At 37.2% G+C, this 15,000-nt stretch overlaps 3 protein-coding genes across 3 annotated transcripts in view; 2 read left to right on the top strand and 1 right to left on the bottom strand.

Moving 5' to 3' along the window:
- The window catches only part of LOC137979344 (uncharacterized), an 8,342-nt gene extending 768 nt beyond the window's left edge, over positions 1-7,574 (bottom strand). Inside the window, exons 1-6 of the mRNA XM_068826577.1 lie at positions 7,452-7,574; positions 6,286-6,652; positions 4,329-4,390; positions 3,808-3,899; positions 843-961; positions 1-162 (exon numbers count right to left, since the gene is read on the bottom strand). The exon at positions 1-162 is cut by the window's left edge and continues 768 nt beyond it. Coding sequence (XP_068682678.1) covers positions 1-162; positions 843-961; positions 3,808-3,899; positions 4,329-4,390; positions 6,286-6,645 — 795 coding nt within the window. The 5' untranslated portion in view covers positions 6,646-6,652; positions 7,452-7,574. The remainder of the gene's footprint in view (positions 163-842; positions 962-3,807; positions 3,900-4,328; positions 4,391-6,285; positions 6,653-7,451) is intronic.
- Positions 1-15,000, top strand: part of LOC137980184 (uncharacterized) — a 39,116-nt gene that overhangs the window by 6,262 nt on the left and 17,854 nt on the right. The gene's annotated exons all lie outside the window — the stretch shown is intronic.
- LOC137979061 (uncharacterized) overlaps positions 7,729-15,000 on the top strand; it is an 8,848-nt gene continuing 1,576 nt past the window's right edge. The window contains exons 1-4 of the mRNA XM_068826228.1: positions 7,729-7,836; positions 11,367-11,692; positions 11,850-12,930; positions 13,404-14,171. Of these exons, the coding sequence (XP_068682329.1) occupies positions 7,740-7,836; positions 11,367-11,692; positions 11,850-12,930; positions 13,404-14,171 (2,272 nt within the window). The 5' untranslated portion in view covers positions 7,729-7,739. The remainder of the gene's footprint in view (positions 7,837-11,366; positions 11,693-11,849; positions 12,931-13,403; positions 14,172-15,000) is intronic.

The following is a 15,000-nucleotide window of genomic DNA, read 5'->3' as shown; positions in this document are numbered from 1 at the left end:
ACGGCTCATCAAGTCATTGGCCCTTGGGGACCTCCATCTTGGTGACCTTATGATCCAATTTCCCTCTGGTCCATCTTCCTCGTCACTCACAAAGTCATAGCTGAGTTCCTGCATCAACTCCTTCTCTTGGCCCCTCGCCACTTTAACTCGTGCACTGAAAAGCTGAAAGAGATTTTAAAATTGACATTTAAGTCAGGCTATATATATGCCATGTACAGTACTAGGATTTGGTTTTATCCTAAAGTCTTAAATCCAGTAATAATTGCAGGAAAAATCTCTAAAATGAATTTATTAGGGTGAAATATTTTGCTGAGTGAGTAAGTGTCAATTTGTTCTAGTGTTTACACACTACTTGGAGACACTATACAATAATACATCTATATATATATATATATATATATATAGACTCGATTGCTCAAAAAGCTATTGCCTGTTGACATAAAACTATTAAAAAATACATAAATTAAAAAAAGGATCCCGGTTACATAAAAAAAATATGACATTAAAAACTATTGCCCAATGACATTTAACATAAAATGCTATAAAATGGTTACGTGGTGATAAAAATATATATTGAAACCTACACTAAGTTTGACAAAGGAAACAACTGTCACAGTTTCTGTTCTGGCCAACTAGGCTGCAACTAAAACAGTAACTTTCAGCTGTTAAGACAGTTAAGCCTGCAATTAAATATTCTGTAGAGGCTTATGAGTGATGCACTTGGTCATTTTGAAGTCAAAACTACTATTAACTGTAATTTGTCACTGTAAATAACTATTATTAGTTGATGCTTTTTACACATACAGTGGCAGAAAAAATTAAAGAAGTTCAAGTCAACATACCCTTTTCCTTCTTGAACGAACTTTGTTGTCCTTTCTTGTCTGTTTCGTTTTTTGCTGGTTTTCAGGAAGTGACTGTAGATAAAGCTTTCTTTTTGTTTCGTAGTACCTAACAATGGCACCTGCAAATAAAAGTGAAGAGTGTCATTTTAATTATAATATAAAATCAGACCAGCTTCATCCATAGTTTCAGTCAGCTGCATGCATGTATGTACAGCTTTTTAAGGTTTTCGAGTATCTGCAAAGAACTTAAGGTTACCAGATACCTTCAAGGGTGTTTCACATGCAAGTGGTGTAGTGTGTTTCAGTTAACCTGTAGAAACCTAAAACCCTGTATCAAATTAAGCTTAGTGAACTGCTATGTTACATAACAGACCAAGATTTAAAAAAAATATATTGCACTGTCATCTTTTTAATGATTTTTTTAATGCGAGTGCCCGAATCACCTTACCAAAGGTACAATTCAAAGCAATTAACTTTTTTGAATTTCATTTATTGATTTGTTTAATTCTTTTGGATGCTCATACAAAAATTCCTTTTAGCAACAAAGTTCTAAGAAATTTTAGGTCAATTGAACAAATTCATTGACTTTTAGCTGAAAGAGTATCTATATTTGTATGATCATTCAACTTAAGAAAAGTGTTGGGTTACAAAAAAAGCCAGTTCAATAACCTTTAAATTATTGATATATGGTTTATTAAGGTGTATCTGCAGTTTAACCTGAACACCTTACCACACTTGCATATGATTCACCTTGGGGCCCATGCATGCTGAAAGCTCTTTTGTATTTATCTTGCTATGTGAAATTATTAAAGTAAAGTAACCTTAAGTACCACAAAATGACAACACCATTGCACACAATTTTGCAGTAGTTAATTGCCAGAGTTGAGTTGTATGAAAGGCTGCCAATTAAAATATTATTCATTCAAAATATTTCTCCAAATGTTTCAAATAGGCTTTTTGCTTGACCTGATCACTTGATCAACTTTTGGTAAATACGAAAACAGTTCATTTTTGAAAAAAATTGTTAGCCCAAGCTGAAAGAGCATATTAAAATTAGGTAACCTGAGAATTTTTAGCCGAATATCTCAAAAGGAGCGATTGCAACGGCCACTGAAAGTTAGAAGCATTATTTTGTATGAGACAAACAACTTTTGCCATCCAGTCATGCATGCATGGTGTTTCATACAAATCCTTGTAAATTTTAAAAATTTTAAACTGTCTTTAATCTTTTCCCTTACGCATTTAAAGGCTAAAATTGCATGTTATGAATTAAAAGGAGATTTCAGCCCTGAAATGCTTAATGGGGACAGTTTTTTTAGTGAGTGATTAAGGGCTCACAGACGGATTTTTTCGCGCGTTGCTAAGGAAGTGAAATGTTACTTCCGGTAACTGACGTCATCATATCATGAACTGACAAGAAAACCCACCACAAGCAAAAGTCACTACACAAACTGTTGTTTCCATCGAAGGTTTTTCCTTGCCCTTCCTCACGCTCCTTCTCAGATCAACTGTGCATGCGCAAAGAAACTGACTTCCGGTTTGAGAAAAAAGCTAAATTTGCGGCGGTTTTATATTGAATTAAATTTTTTTACATGGCACGTTTCACCCCCAAATACAGAATATAGCTAAGCATTGATTTTTTACAAGAATCTTTTTAAAAAAAGTTATGGGTATTTCAGTATCGTTTATGTCTTTAAAAAGAACATTTTTCAAAATAAAAAGAAAACCATGCTTGGCTGGATGCAAAAACAAATACAAATTATCAAACCATCAATTAAATACCCAAACTGCGTAGCACGGAGACAAATTTAGACTTTTCTTTTATTGGTCACGTGACCATGGGCGGACGTCATATTTAGGGTCATTGACTTAGAAAAGTTGGAAACTGACAAAAATTATGCCAAATTCTCTCAAATTGCTTAACCATTACATCCTTAGCAACGCACCCCAAAAAATACGTCAGTGGGCCCTTAACCCATTGACTCCCAGGGGTTCCCCATTGATGAATAAAATTGTCTGGGTGCAAGTGCGTGTTGTCCTAAGTAGCGTGTGTATGCATATATATGGAAAGAACTCAAATGAGGCCATCGCTACTGTGTGCATGTGATGGATGAAGAACCTTCGCTGATCCACAGCATCAGGAACTTCCTATGCAACACCCAAGGACAGAGAAAAATCTCTGACCCGAATGGGAATCGAACCCACGACCTTCGGATTAGTTCACCTTTGCTCTACCGACTGAGCTACAAGGCCAGACGGGAGCAGGCCATGGGAGTTTGAGGACAAATCGGTAAGTTTGAGGACAAATCGGCAAGTTGTCCTAAGTAGCGTGTAGTGCAAATTGTCTGGCATTAGACAGAGTAAAATAGGCCAGTTAGGGTGTCAAAGTGTTAAGGAAATATTTTTCATGACAGTTTTGAATATTTTGATATTACCATGCAAGCGTGCTACTTTTAGTGTTTCCTCAAATTCATCACATGATCAAGTCATGCAAAAAGCCTATTGGAAAATCCCCTTGCTAATTGCTTTAGCAGACTCCAGTGGCCCCTGGCACCTAACTTTTGCTCTAGGGCAAACAGAAAATCCCAGTGCGTGTATTTTGCGCGTACAGACCTTAGACAGATCCAAACAGTCCTTCTCAGGACTGCACTCACCAGGACGATCGTACTTTACTTAATTAGCCTTGTAATTGTTCATAACCAGCAACTGTTGACCAAATTTGGAAGATGTTTGCCATTGTTATGAAAAATGAGTCACTTTTTCTGATAACTGTTCAGAACAAGAGACTGAAGCAATGGTAGCTCAGCTGCTTTTGGCTGAGCTAAAGAAAATCACCAAAGATTTCATCTGCAGCTGTAAAAAAAATCAACTGGCCACTGTGAGACAAGGGCCCATTATTGTACAGTCTCTTAACCACATGCCAGTCAACAATAGATACCATATTATTTTTCATGATCAGACTTACGCTTGACTGTCTTAATGGCATATCCCTTATCTTCATTAGCTATCTGCTCTTCCAGATGGTGTCGCACAGACATGTTGTGTGGTGAGAGAGCACTAGAAATGTCAAACCAATAATTGGTTATTGGTTATTAAAACTTATTGAATGAGGAGAGTAAAACAATAATCAAGGATAATAGTTACTATCTGTATAACTCTCTTCAGAGGACATATGTCCTTTCAAATCTTCCTTTTGGTCGGACAATTGATGAATTGGACCGGACATAATTATTTTATTGACTGACAGCACCTTGAAGAAGAGAACTCAAGATGTGCTGGTGACATGTTCGGCCATCTTGTCCGATCATAATGTGAAATTGGCCGGACATTTTCAAAATTTGTTCGGACAATGTCCGATGACCGACTGTTATTTCCAACACTGGATTTAGGAAGGACTATATCTGAAAACTGTAGCAAGTCCCCTTAAGTTACATTATAACAGTTCAACTATTTTTGGATAATCACAGCACAGGAAAAGAAACATACCTTTCTTCTGGCTTGTATTGTCTGTCTAATGACAAGTTGTTGTGAAGAAGATGTACATCTGCCTAAAGTGAACAAAGTGGGATTTTTTGTTTGTACCAAACCATACTCTACTAAAATACAACCGCAATACTAATAATAAAGATGTGGTATCAAGTTACATACCGTAAATGCTCGAATTAGCGCCCGGGGCGCTTATTTAATTTTCTAAGACGAGAGGGGGGCGCTTATTTTGTTTATCAATTTCTCATGAGGATAATCAGGTGGTAGTTGAAGTCACTGGAAGCAGGAAACTTGAAAATGGCCTCGTAATTCCAGGAACTTTTGAGGCAGTAACAAGAAGCCGGCGATTGGGAGCAAAGTTTTACGAGGAACTTAATAAAGTGAAGCAGCTATGTGCTCACATGGATATTTCTACCAAAGAAATGAGAAGCAAACCCGTGCGACTTTGAAAGGACATTACTGTCTATACTATCTGATTTAACAATGTCCCATTTCATTAAAAGAACCGTATAGACCGTATACGTCTCGTACATGTATATCGTACCGAGTACCAAAACTCATTTTTTCTTGGGGGATGGGGGGGGGAGGGGGGAGGGGGGGGGAGCGCTTATTTGAAGGGGGGCGCTTATTACAAATTTTGAACCTTAGGAGGGGCGCTAATTCGAAGCGGGGCGCTTATTTGAAGCTGGGCGCTAATTCGAGCATTTACGGTATATACATACTGACTCTAACAGCCATAATCAATAACACCTGTCGTTAAAATAAACCTGACAAACATAACAAGCCTCACACTCTTAGCGACAAACAAAGAGTCTCCAACTGATGAGAACTAGCTCTTTTAGTCTGCCTTCTCAGCTGGAGACCTAGTAGCTAGCTTGCAACATTCCTATTCCATTAATCTTAGAATTTTGCTTCTAAGCTAATACAGGAGTCTACCATTATGCAATCGTGTCATCATCTTATGGTGTGAAAAGGAAATTTTAGAACAATATCTAGAAGAAGTGTACATGGCTGGAGAAAAATTAAAAATAGATCAGAGAAAGTACTCGCCTGGAGGTACACTGTAGTCCCATTTTTGTATCAAATTACTAACACAGGCCACCAGGCTTATTTTCTGTATTGTTTTCTAATCAATTTTACCTGATGTCTATTCTCGCAATTAAATAAACAAGCAATTTCCTTCTCCCAGTTAATGCAATTCTTGTTGTACTTGAATAAATTTTGTGTGGTTATTATCAACCAATCAGTAACCTACAGTATTTGTGTTATTATGACAACACCTGCCTTTGCAGTAGGAAGTTATTCCTTCCCATCCCACTTCACTTTTGCTTTCTTTAGTATTGAGTATGACATTTCCGAGAAGCTAACCAAAATGGACATAAACAATGGCTAAGAGGTTTGTGCCTTTGATGTTGCTGAGTTTATGGATTGGAAACAAACACAAACATCTCCAAAAATGACAGACATTGATTCAGGACTTGAAGAATGAAAGACAGCCACTTGTAAAATTATCTCCTCAAGAACTGGATGTAAAGTTAAGAAACTATACCAAAGCAGATTTTTTCAGCTAGCTGTAGGAAAAAACAATAGACATGAATATGAGCCTGTTAACCATAAGTTGAGCATTACCTGAAAAACTGTGGATATAGCAAATCTAAATTGCACATGTTGTGCTTAAATTTAATCCACAGTTTAAATTTTATTTTTCTTTGTTTCAAATTTATAATCAAAAATCCATATATATTACAGAAAAAAACTTGAAAATAACTTTTAGGAGAAGTGCTCAAGTCAAAATATACTATAGTATTTTGCAAGCTGGCACTATGGTTTACCATACTGTTACATGTATAACAGGCAATAATTATATCTTAGTTTCAAATGTACAAAATAATCAGGAGACTGTCTTAATTCACTTCAAGGTGTGTTACGGGAAGGAATTGCTCTAGTATGCACTTACTGAAACTTCTGGCGGAATTTTTGATCCATCTTCAACCACCTCACGATCATGAAACACTTCAATTTTTTCAAGCAGAGATTTCTCATTAACTTTAAGTTCTTGCACTTCATCTTCCAAATCTTCCATTGCAGTTGTCAGTTTTTTTAACATTTCTTCTTGCGTACTCATCTTATTGGATAGTGAGTTTATTGCATCAAATATCTTTCCTACTTCAGATGACGATATGACAATATTTCCAGCTCTACTTGGGGGAGTGTCACTCCTAGATGCACTTGCTGAGCTTGTAGTTGAACTACTGCTTCTTTCCCTTCCAAAGCCAGATCTTCTATTGTGTCCAAAAAATGAACCTGGTTGGGCCATCTCTTGACTGTGTAAAGAATCCACAAAGAAAGATTTATATTTTGCATAATTAAACAACAAGAAGACAAAGTCCCTTAAGTCTGTGATCAGTTCTTGAAAAAGTCAATTTTTCCATACATTTTCTGTAATTTTGATACTGTCGAATTAAAGAAAATGTATGGGAAAATCAAGGTTTTCTAAAAACTGATCACAGAAATCTTTGGATTCCAGATTTAGTGTATTGTTTCTTTGAACTCGTAAGTTACTATTTTCAAGGAGAGCAATCTAAAATATATGAATTCAGGAAGAAGTAAAAGGCTTTAAATTCTAATACAAATCTTTGATTTTCCCGCCATCTTGCCCTAATGATTCCCTGATGCAACTATGAGCGTTAACTCCTCCATGCATGGCGACATTTATTAGAAACAGTCAGAACATAAAAACTACACACTAAATCGTCCAAAAGATATACTTCATGTACAGTTCCGAGCAACTGTGGTTATTACGTGGACAGCATTTCCTAACTCGTAAAGTTAAGATGACTGTAACACAAAACCGGCATGGGAAATCATACTTTAACAACTGACAAAAGCTCACAAAGCACGGGAACAACTTTGCATTTCATTCTTCTCCGTCGAAGCTTTAAGTTCAAACCGTTCAAAGTTAGCCTTTAACCACTTGAAGAACGATCAATTCTAGATACAGTATGGGAATTCAAAAACAAGCAGGCGATCGATATATTCAGCTTGATCAATTCAACTGTCAACGATGACTTCGGGTGAATACATCGCAAATTTAGTAGAACGAATAAAGGATTTGTAACTTACCTATTTCGACGCCAGAACCACCTTATAAGGTACAGTGGATATAAAAGGTAGACTTGTCACAATTCAGAAAATAAGCCAGAAATACGCCGTAGATCCAACTAAACTACTCAGCGCCAATGCAAGTGTGAAATGGACACGATTCGAAGAAGGCGCGGCGTTGATCATGCAGCTTCATTATTGGTCAAAAGGACAATACCTATTGTTTCTCTAGCCAATTACAACAAGCGATCTTTTTTTTGCCTGGTCACAAAGTGATCTATCCGGGATAACCGGGAGTTGCAATCAAACATGGCGACAAGGAAAACATGTGAGAGCTGTGGCCGAAACTTCGGGAAGACCGCGTATTATGATCACCTGCCGTGCGAAAAATTGAAGACTGTTGTTGGTAAGTGTATCTGAAGTCATGTGAATAGAAAAATTAAGAAAAGCTGTAGAATTATCCGTCAACTCCGCATCGCCTCGTTTGATCATAACACGTTTGTCTTTGGAAGACGTACAGTAGGCGGATGTGTGCTTTGTTACCGAAAAATTTCCCTGTGGAAAGGGGCATATTATACCCAAAATCGCAGAGATGCCAACCTTTAGAGAACACAAACCTGGAGATAATTTCTTTTGGACCAACAACCCCTCCCCCCACCAGCACCAAATCTTCCAAATTTGACCCCCCGGAAAATTCTTTTCTGGCCTCGACTCCCCCCTTCCCCACGTGTGTGTCAGGTTCAAGTGATGTAGTGAGGACGAGGGTGTTTGACTGGGGAAGGCAAATCTTTTTCAGTTTGAATAATATGGAGGTTCAACAAACCAAGGGTTTGAATAATTGGGATTCTACTGTATTTGTTTTAGTATATACCACACAAGCTGAATAACTAGGAGACCAAAAATTACTTTATTTTTGTTAAATGCTCGGAATTTAAAAAGCTCGCACCACTGGGCTTCTTGGAGGTGAATAATACTTGGCTAATCACTTCTGAGCTAGCTAATCTGCCCGCATGAAAAGCACTACGGTATTTACTTGTGTGGTATATACCAAATATTTTTATTTATCCAAAATATTTTGCTGTTTCTGATTGGCTTTAATCTCCTAGCTTATTAATTCATTATCATATTATTATTATTGTTATTTTTATTATTATATCAGGGATCCACATTAACAGTCGTCAGGTCGTCCCAGACGACTAAAACCTGTCCGGACGAATATAAGAACTCCAACGGTCGTCCGTTGGACAAGTGATGTTTTAATAAATGTCTTTTCATGAGTGCGCCATCAAATGTTATAATATAGAATGTACTTTCGTTCTGACCGCTTTTCATTCAATGGAAAATTCCAGAAAATAAGGAATAAACATGCAGCTTTTCTCAGCATGAGCAATGAAATCTCAAGTTTGGTCGCTGTTACAGCGTTTTGTGTTCCCTCGAACACTGAGCACCAGTGCTATGTGTTCCCCCTTCACCATAACGATAAATATGACAGCAGAATATGAATACAGAAAGTATCCTAAACATGCATAAAAGTTAGCCTTAGGCCTAAAACTTTTGTTTAGGCCTAATTAGGCCTAATTAGACCTAAGGTTAGCTTGTATGCATGTTTAGGATACTTTCTGTATTCATATTCTGTTATTATATTTATCGTTATGGCGAAGGGGAAAAACACAGCTCTAGTGCTCAGTGTTCGGGGGAACAGATGACACGAGGGAAAACAAAACGCTGTGACAGCGCCATCTTTGACCCTGCGGTATTTTCCATGAAAAAATCGCAGGCTCAATTTTCATGTAGCTCACTGCTGGCATGGTTGTTACAGTGCAGACCAGAAATATGCGTCCCAAAAAACGCGTGCGAAACGAGCATACGAAAATTGCGCACACGCGTCTGCGTTTGTAACATGCGCATCAAAAATGCGCATTCATCAAAGATAGTTAGTATGTATGAGTTGGCCCATTGTCTTTTCGTTGTTTAAGTTTTATTGTTAGTTTCAGTGCAAGACAATGGCTATGTCAACATTGAAGTGTTTGATTTCAAATAACGCGTGCTTCCAAGTGAAATTCGAGTCAACAATGCACTCGCTTCCGCTTCACATTTAATTTCAGACATTTGAAAATTACTTTCACTTCTCGCTGCATCAACACATGACATAATGAGGGGAATAAATATTTTCCTGTGATTAAAACGTAAAACAGGACTATTTTCAATTTGAAAGACATTGGTTTTGCCAACAGAAATCGACGGTCAGTAAAGTTAGTCGATCAACAACAAATATCGCTAAGAGCAAGACTTGGATGAACGGCGGAGTGAAATGCAGTAAAATCAACGAAATAAGGAGTACATTCATTCGCAAACAAAACTTACTTACGCCATCTGTAATACCGGTACTTTCTCGAATATTTCAAAATAATTTTTGTAATGCGTGCGTGACATTCAAGAGGCGTCTCGGCATTGTGTCCTTTTGCGAATTGAAGCTGTATTACTTCAGCAAGATTCATTGGAATGCGCTTGGAGTTGAAAAATCTCCCCTTTAAGATATCTTCTGCACCAATTTCTTTCTTTAGTTAAGCTTTACGGAGGAGAATTAACGCGGGGTTGGCTGGAAGCATACGGAGTGAAACCCTGTGTGACAAAAAACACCGGCCCTAATGTCGTCTTCTTTTGTTTGAGAGCCTGGAACCAAATGCCTCAAAGCAGTTATCTCATGACGACTTCTGTGGCGCCATTCTCAGTATTTGACGTTCGCGAAAAACTTGGGATGTTACAAAAACTCCTCAGTAGCGCTGTTTTATTTTTTTCCCGAAATTCTTAAGCTCGACAAATTTTCGGCAAAGCACTTTTATTGCGAAGAATTGGCGGAAAGGTCAGAAGCTACGTCTACATAATTATTTTCTCCGTTGTCTGGCATTTTCTATGACCACGATCCAAACTGCAGTTTCGGCAACAGAAAGGTCAAAATAACTTAAATATCAGTGGTCAGCTGCAGGATGACAACAGAGTTTTATTATTTTTCATTCAGTGAATGTCGAAAGAATTTACAGGTAAAACTTTGTAGGTTCGTTTCGAAAACTCACAATGATCAGTTGACACCGCTCTTCAATTCAAATGTTCTGGTAAGTTGATCACAGAAATTAAATATTCATTTTATCGTCTGTCTATTGTTTCGTGGAACAATGAACATCACATCTACGATACGAGTTTGCATAACAAAAGAAAAAAACGCGCATTTCAAAACGTGTGTGCGCAAAAAACGCGCGTGCGTTTTGCGTCTGCGTAGGACGCATATTTCTGGTCTGCACTGTAGTAAGTCGTTTAGAAAAGAGCAAAGGGTGACTTGTGGTCTCAGCTGATAGTTACAAGGTATTTTGCCACCTCCGGCAAGAAGGAAAACAAGTGGAGCAGAACTTGCTGCTTACAAACAGCAAAAACAAAATGTTGATAGCATATGAAAGGAAGACACTAGACAAGAACGTCCAAACTTTGGTTCTTTGAATGGTAACTTTGTAAGCTGCATTCAAGTACATTTTGCCATGGCAGATATGGACCACTGTAAATCGGGTTCCCACGGTGCAAATAACCATACTCTAGAGTCAAAATTTGTAATTTCTGACGAGATTGTAAAATAAAACATGAATGCTCAAGTTACAAGTAATGTTATCGACCATTTCCTATACGTCTGTATTTTTTGCCTGGGCAACCCAAAATTTGTCCAGGCAAGTACTTCATAAGACGTACTTGCCTGGCTGACGACTTCAATAAAAAATGAATATGGATCCCTGTTATATTATTAAATCAACTGGGATCAATACATGTATGCAACCATTTGACATCAGTCACTTTGATGTCAATGATTGTATATTGCTAATACACAGACAATCTACTTGTATATTGTCAATTATACATAGTAATTAATAATGCATGGTACATTTTTTTTAGGTGAACCTGAAGACTACGTTTTTTGTGACCACTGTAATAAGCGTGTTGCCAGGAAGACATTTTATGAGCATCGGAATCTGGGATTAAATGATACTACAAAATGTGATTCCTTGCAACTTGCTGTTGAAACTGAATATACCTCAGGATCAATTTCACCTGAAGAACTGACTAAAGAACCACTACACAATGAAGTGGATTGTGTTGATAGCTACAGTGATCAGGAGGAATCATCTCATCTTTTTGATGATGAAGATCAGATTTTCTTCAGTGACTGTGATGAGCCAGAAGCTGAAACATTTTGTACTAGTGGTTGTGATAATACTAAGGTAACTATGAACTGTAAAAATTTATGTTATGCTGGTGTTGTCCAAATCAAATGAAATCTTCTATTTTTACACAAAACACCCAGGAGCACCTGTATACTCACTAAGGACTTGTTTAGCTTTTATCGATTAAAAATAAGCCTATACTTTATTTTCATAGGACTCCAATCAAGAAGATGGTGATGGTGATGGTGATAATGATGGACCTGAGAGTTTTGAATACTGTGAAGATGACCAATTTTGTGACTCATTTCCACAGAGTGACAAACGAGTTTCATCAGAATCAAGAGTCCTTATTTTATTTCTTTTCCTTTGGCAAACTCTCTATAAAGTTTCAGACAATGGGATCCTAATGCTTCTAAAATTCCTGCGTCTTTTCCTGACATTGATTGGAAAGGTAACTAAGGTTGATATCCTCGTTCAATTTGCCCAAAGTTTACCACAGACACTTTACTTGGCCAAGTCTTTTATTGGAATTGGAGGAGATGACTTTGAAAAATATGTTGCATGTCCAAAGTGCTGCACCTTGTATAAAGCAGACGAGTGTGTTATCAGAAGAAGGAATGGACGGCATGTTTCCAAGAAATGTGATCATGTTCGATTTCCAAACCATCCTCAGAGAAACAGGAGGAAACCGTGTGGTGCTTTCTTAATGAAGCAAATGCGTTCAAAGAATGGTTCCTTATTTTTACATCTGAAGAATCTGTATTGTTATAAGAGATTAACTGATTCTCTAAGGTCACTGATAACAAGACCTGGTTTTATTGAAAGCTGTGAATCTTGGAGAAATAAAAGGCCAACAGGGGATGCCATGGCAGATGTCTTTGATGGAAAAGTCTGGAAGGAGTTCTTGGATTCTGATGGAGAAAATTTTTTCTCTACAGCAGCAAATCTTGGTGTCATGCTGAATGTTGACTGGTTCCAGCCGTACAAACACACAAATCACAGTTGTGGTGTTATTTATTTAGTGCTGTTGAATCTTCCGAGAGAGGAGAGGTTTAAGCCAGAGAATGTTATACTCGTGGGAATTATCCCGGGTCCCAAAGAGCCAAAGGGTGACATCAATTCATTCCTGAAACCACTTGTCGATGAACTTATAGACTTTTGGGATGGTGTGATTATTGAGGATTCATGTCTACCAGGAGGCATGTTGAAGCTTCGAGTTGCACTCCTGGCTTTGTGTTGTGACGTGCCAGCTACAAGGAAATGTGGGGGATTTGCTGGCCATTCAGCAGCAAAAGGTACTTGTAATATTACAGTTCTAATTGGACATTAATTTTTAAGAATGGGTGTCATTGAATTTGTTTTGTAAGTTATCTAATTGTGACTTTTTGGTAGTACCTTTTTTGTGAGACTTGAATTATCTATGTGACAGTAGAGAATATGTTCCCAACTTACATGTACATGTATTTAGATCTCTCACACCCTTTTTTCTTTAGTGTTAATTCAGCTGAATTCAAGAGTATTTTGGAATAATAATACATGTAGTTTATAAAATAACAATTTAGTTCTACAGGAATAATATTCCTTGCAGAAAACATTTCCTCACACAAAAACTGTCAATGCAATGAATTTTGTTCATAAACAACTTACACTTTACATATAGGCTCATGGTGAACTGAGCAAGTATGAACTTGCAAGGTTCTTCAATTAAGGAAAGAGGGTACATCCAAATAATCAAGGTTTTGTGTTGTTGTTTGTTTTTGTTTCTCAGGTTGTAACAAGTGCTTCAAGACATTTCCACGAACCACTTTCGGATCAAAACCAGATTTTTCTGGTTTTGATACAAGATCATGGGAGAAAAGAACGAATGAGGTTCACCGGGCACATGCAGAGGCTGTTAGATATGCCAGGTGCCAAACAGAAATAAGCACTCATGTGCGCAAAACTGGCGCAAAATACTCTGTTCTTCTACAGTTGCCGTACTATGATGCTGTACGTTTTGTCATTATTGATCCTATGCACAACCTTTTCCTTGGATTAGCAAAAACTACCCTAAAGGTTTGGAAAGAAAAGGAATTGCTCACTGATAAACACTTGGACTTGCTGCAAAGAAGAGTTGATGCTATTGTTCCACCACCAGAAATTGGAAGGATTCCTTCTAAGATTGCTTCAGGATTTAGTGGATTTACAGCAGACCAGTGGAAGAACTGGGTTATTTACTATTCATTGTTTGCATTAAAGGGCCTATTGCCCCAAGAGCATTATGATGCTTGGGTGTGTTTTGTAATTGCCTGTCGCCTAATTTGTCGTCGGTCCTTAACAGTGGAACAGTGTTTGGCAGCAGAGGCAAAGATAATTGAATTTTGTAAGCATTTTGAGAAATTGTATGGACCAGAGTTTTGTACTCCAAACATGCACTTAAGTTGTCATCTTGTGGACTGCATCAGAGACTATGGACCAGTTTACTCTTTTTGGTGTTTCTCCTTCGAAAGATATAATGGAATACTGGGGTCATATCACAAGAACAACCATAACATTGGTAAGTTGGTATCTTGTATGGTTTAGAGGGATTTCAGTTAGCTGGTGCCTTGCTTGAATTTATTTTTCATTTATAAGAAAATCTTTGAAAATATATTGAAACTGATATGTCTGGGCTGCTAGGTGAGGTCTTCTTAGGGTTCTATAATTGTCTTTCTTAGACAGGTACCCAACTGCACACAAGTAAAGCATTTTCTGTAGTTAAACAACTCCTTTTTTCTGTGTCCATCAGTATTTACCTGCAGATTATGAAATGATTTCTTGACCAACCAAAACTTTAAAAATATATATTTGTATAAACAATAGAAGTGGTTTTTAGGCATGAACGCCAGTCATGATGGAAGGCATTATCATTAAATAAAAGCCTAAAAATTAAAAGGATCAATATGTATGTGTGTGTATGTATGTATACTTGATTTCAGCAGATGTAGAATCAGAGTGCTCAATAGAAGAACAAGAGCGAGTATACCAGAAATTGTTTTATCAACTGAAGATTTGATTAGGCATTTTATTACACCAACTATAATTATTTATTTCTTGCTACATGATGGTTTAGCACTTTTCAGATAAATTAGCTTAATGGTACCTAGATTACAACAGTACACTGATTATAGCTGATAGCCTGAAGTAAAATTTTCCAGGATCTCTCCGGAAGTTAAAGTTACTATCTACATGTTTACTTTGCTAGGGATGCTTAAGCTGTTTTACGTTTATAATTATGTATAAAATAATAATTATTATTATTGTTGTGGTTCACTTCTACATGTTACATGTATATGCTTGGTTGAAATGTTATTTTCCTTTGTGTCAAACCTATCATACACAAATGT

The sequence above is a fragment of the Montipora foliosa genome, chromosome 12 (assembly GCF_036669935.1).
Source record: "Montipora foliosa isolate CH-2021 chromosome 12, ASM3666993v2, whole genome shotgun sequence".
NCBI classification, from domain to species: Eukaryota; Metazoa; Cnidaria; class Anthozoa; order Scleractinia; family Acroporidae; genus Montipora; species Montipora foliosa.
This window is presented reverse-complemented; position numbering and strand designations above follow the sequence as displayed.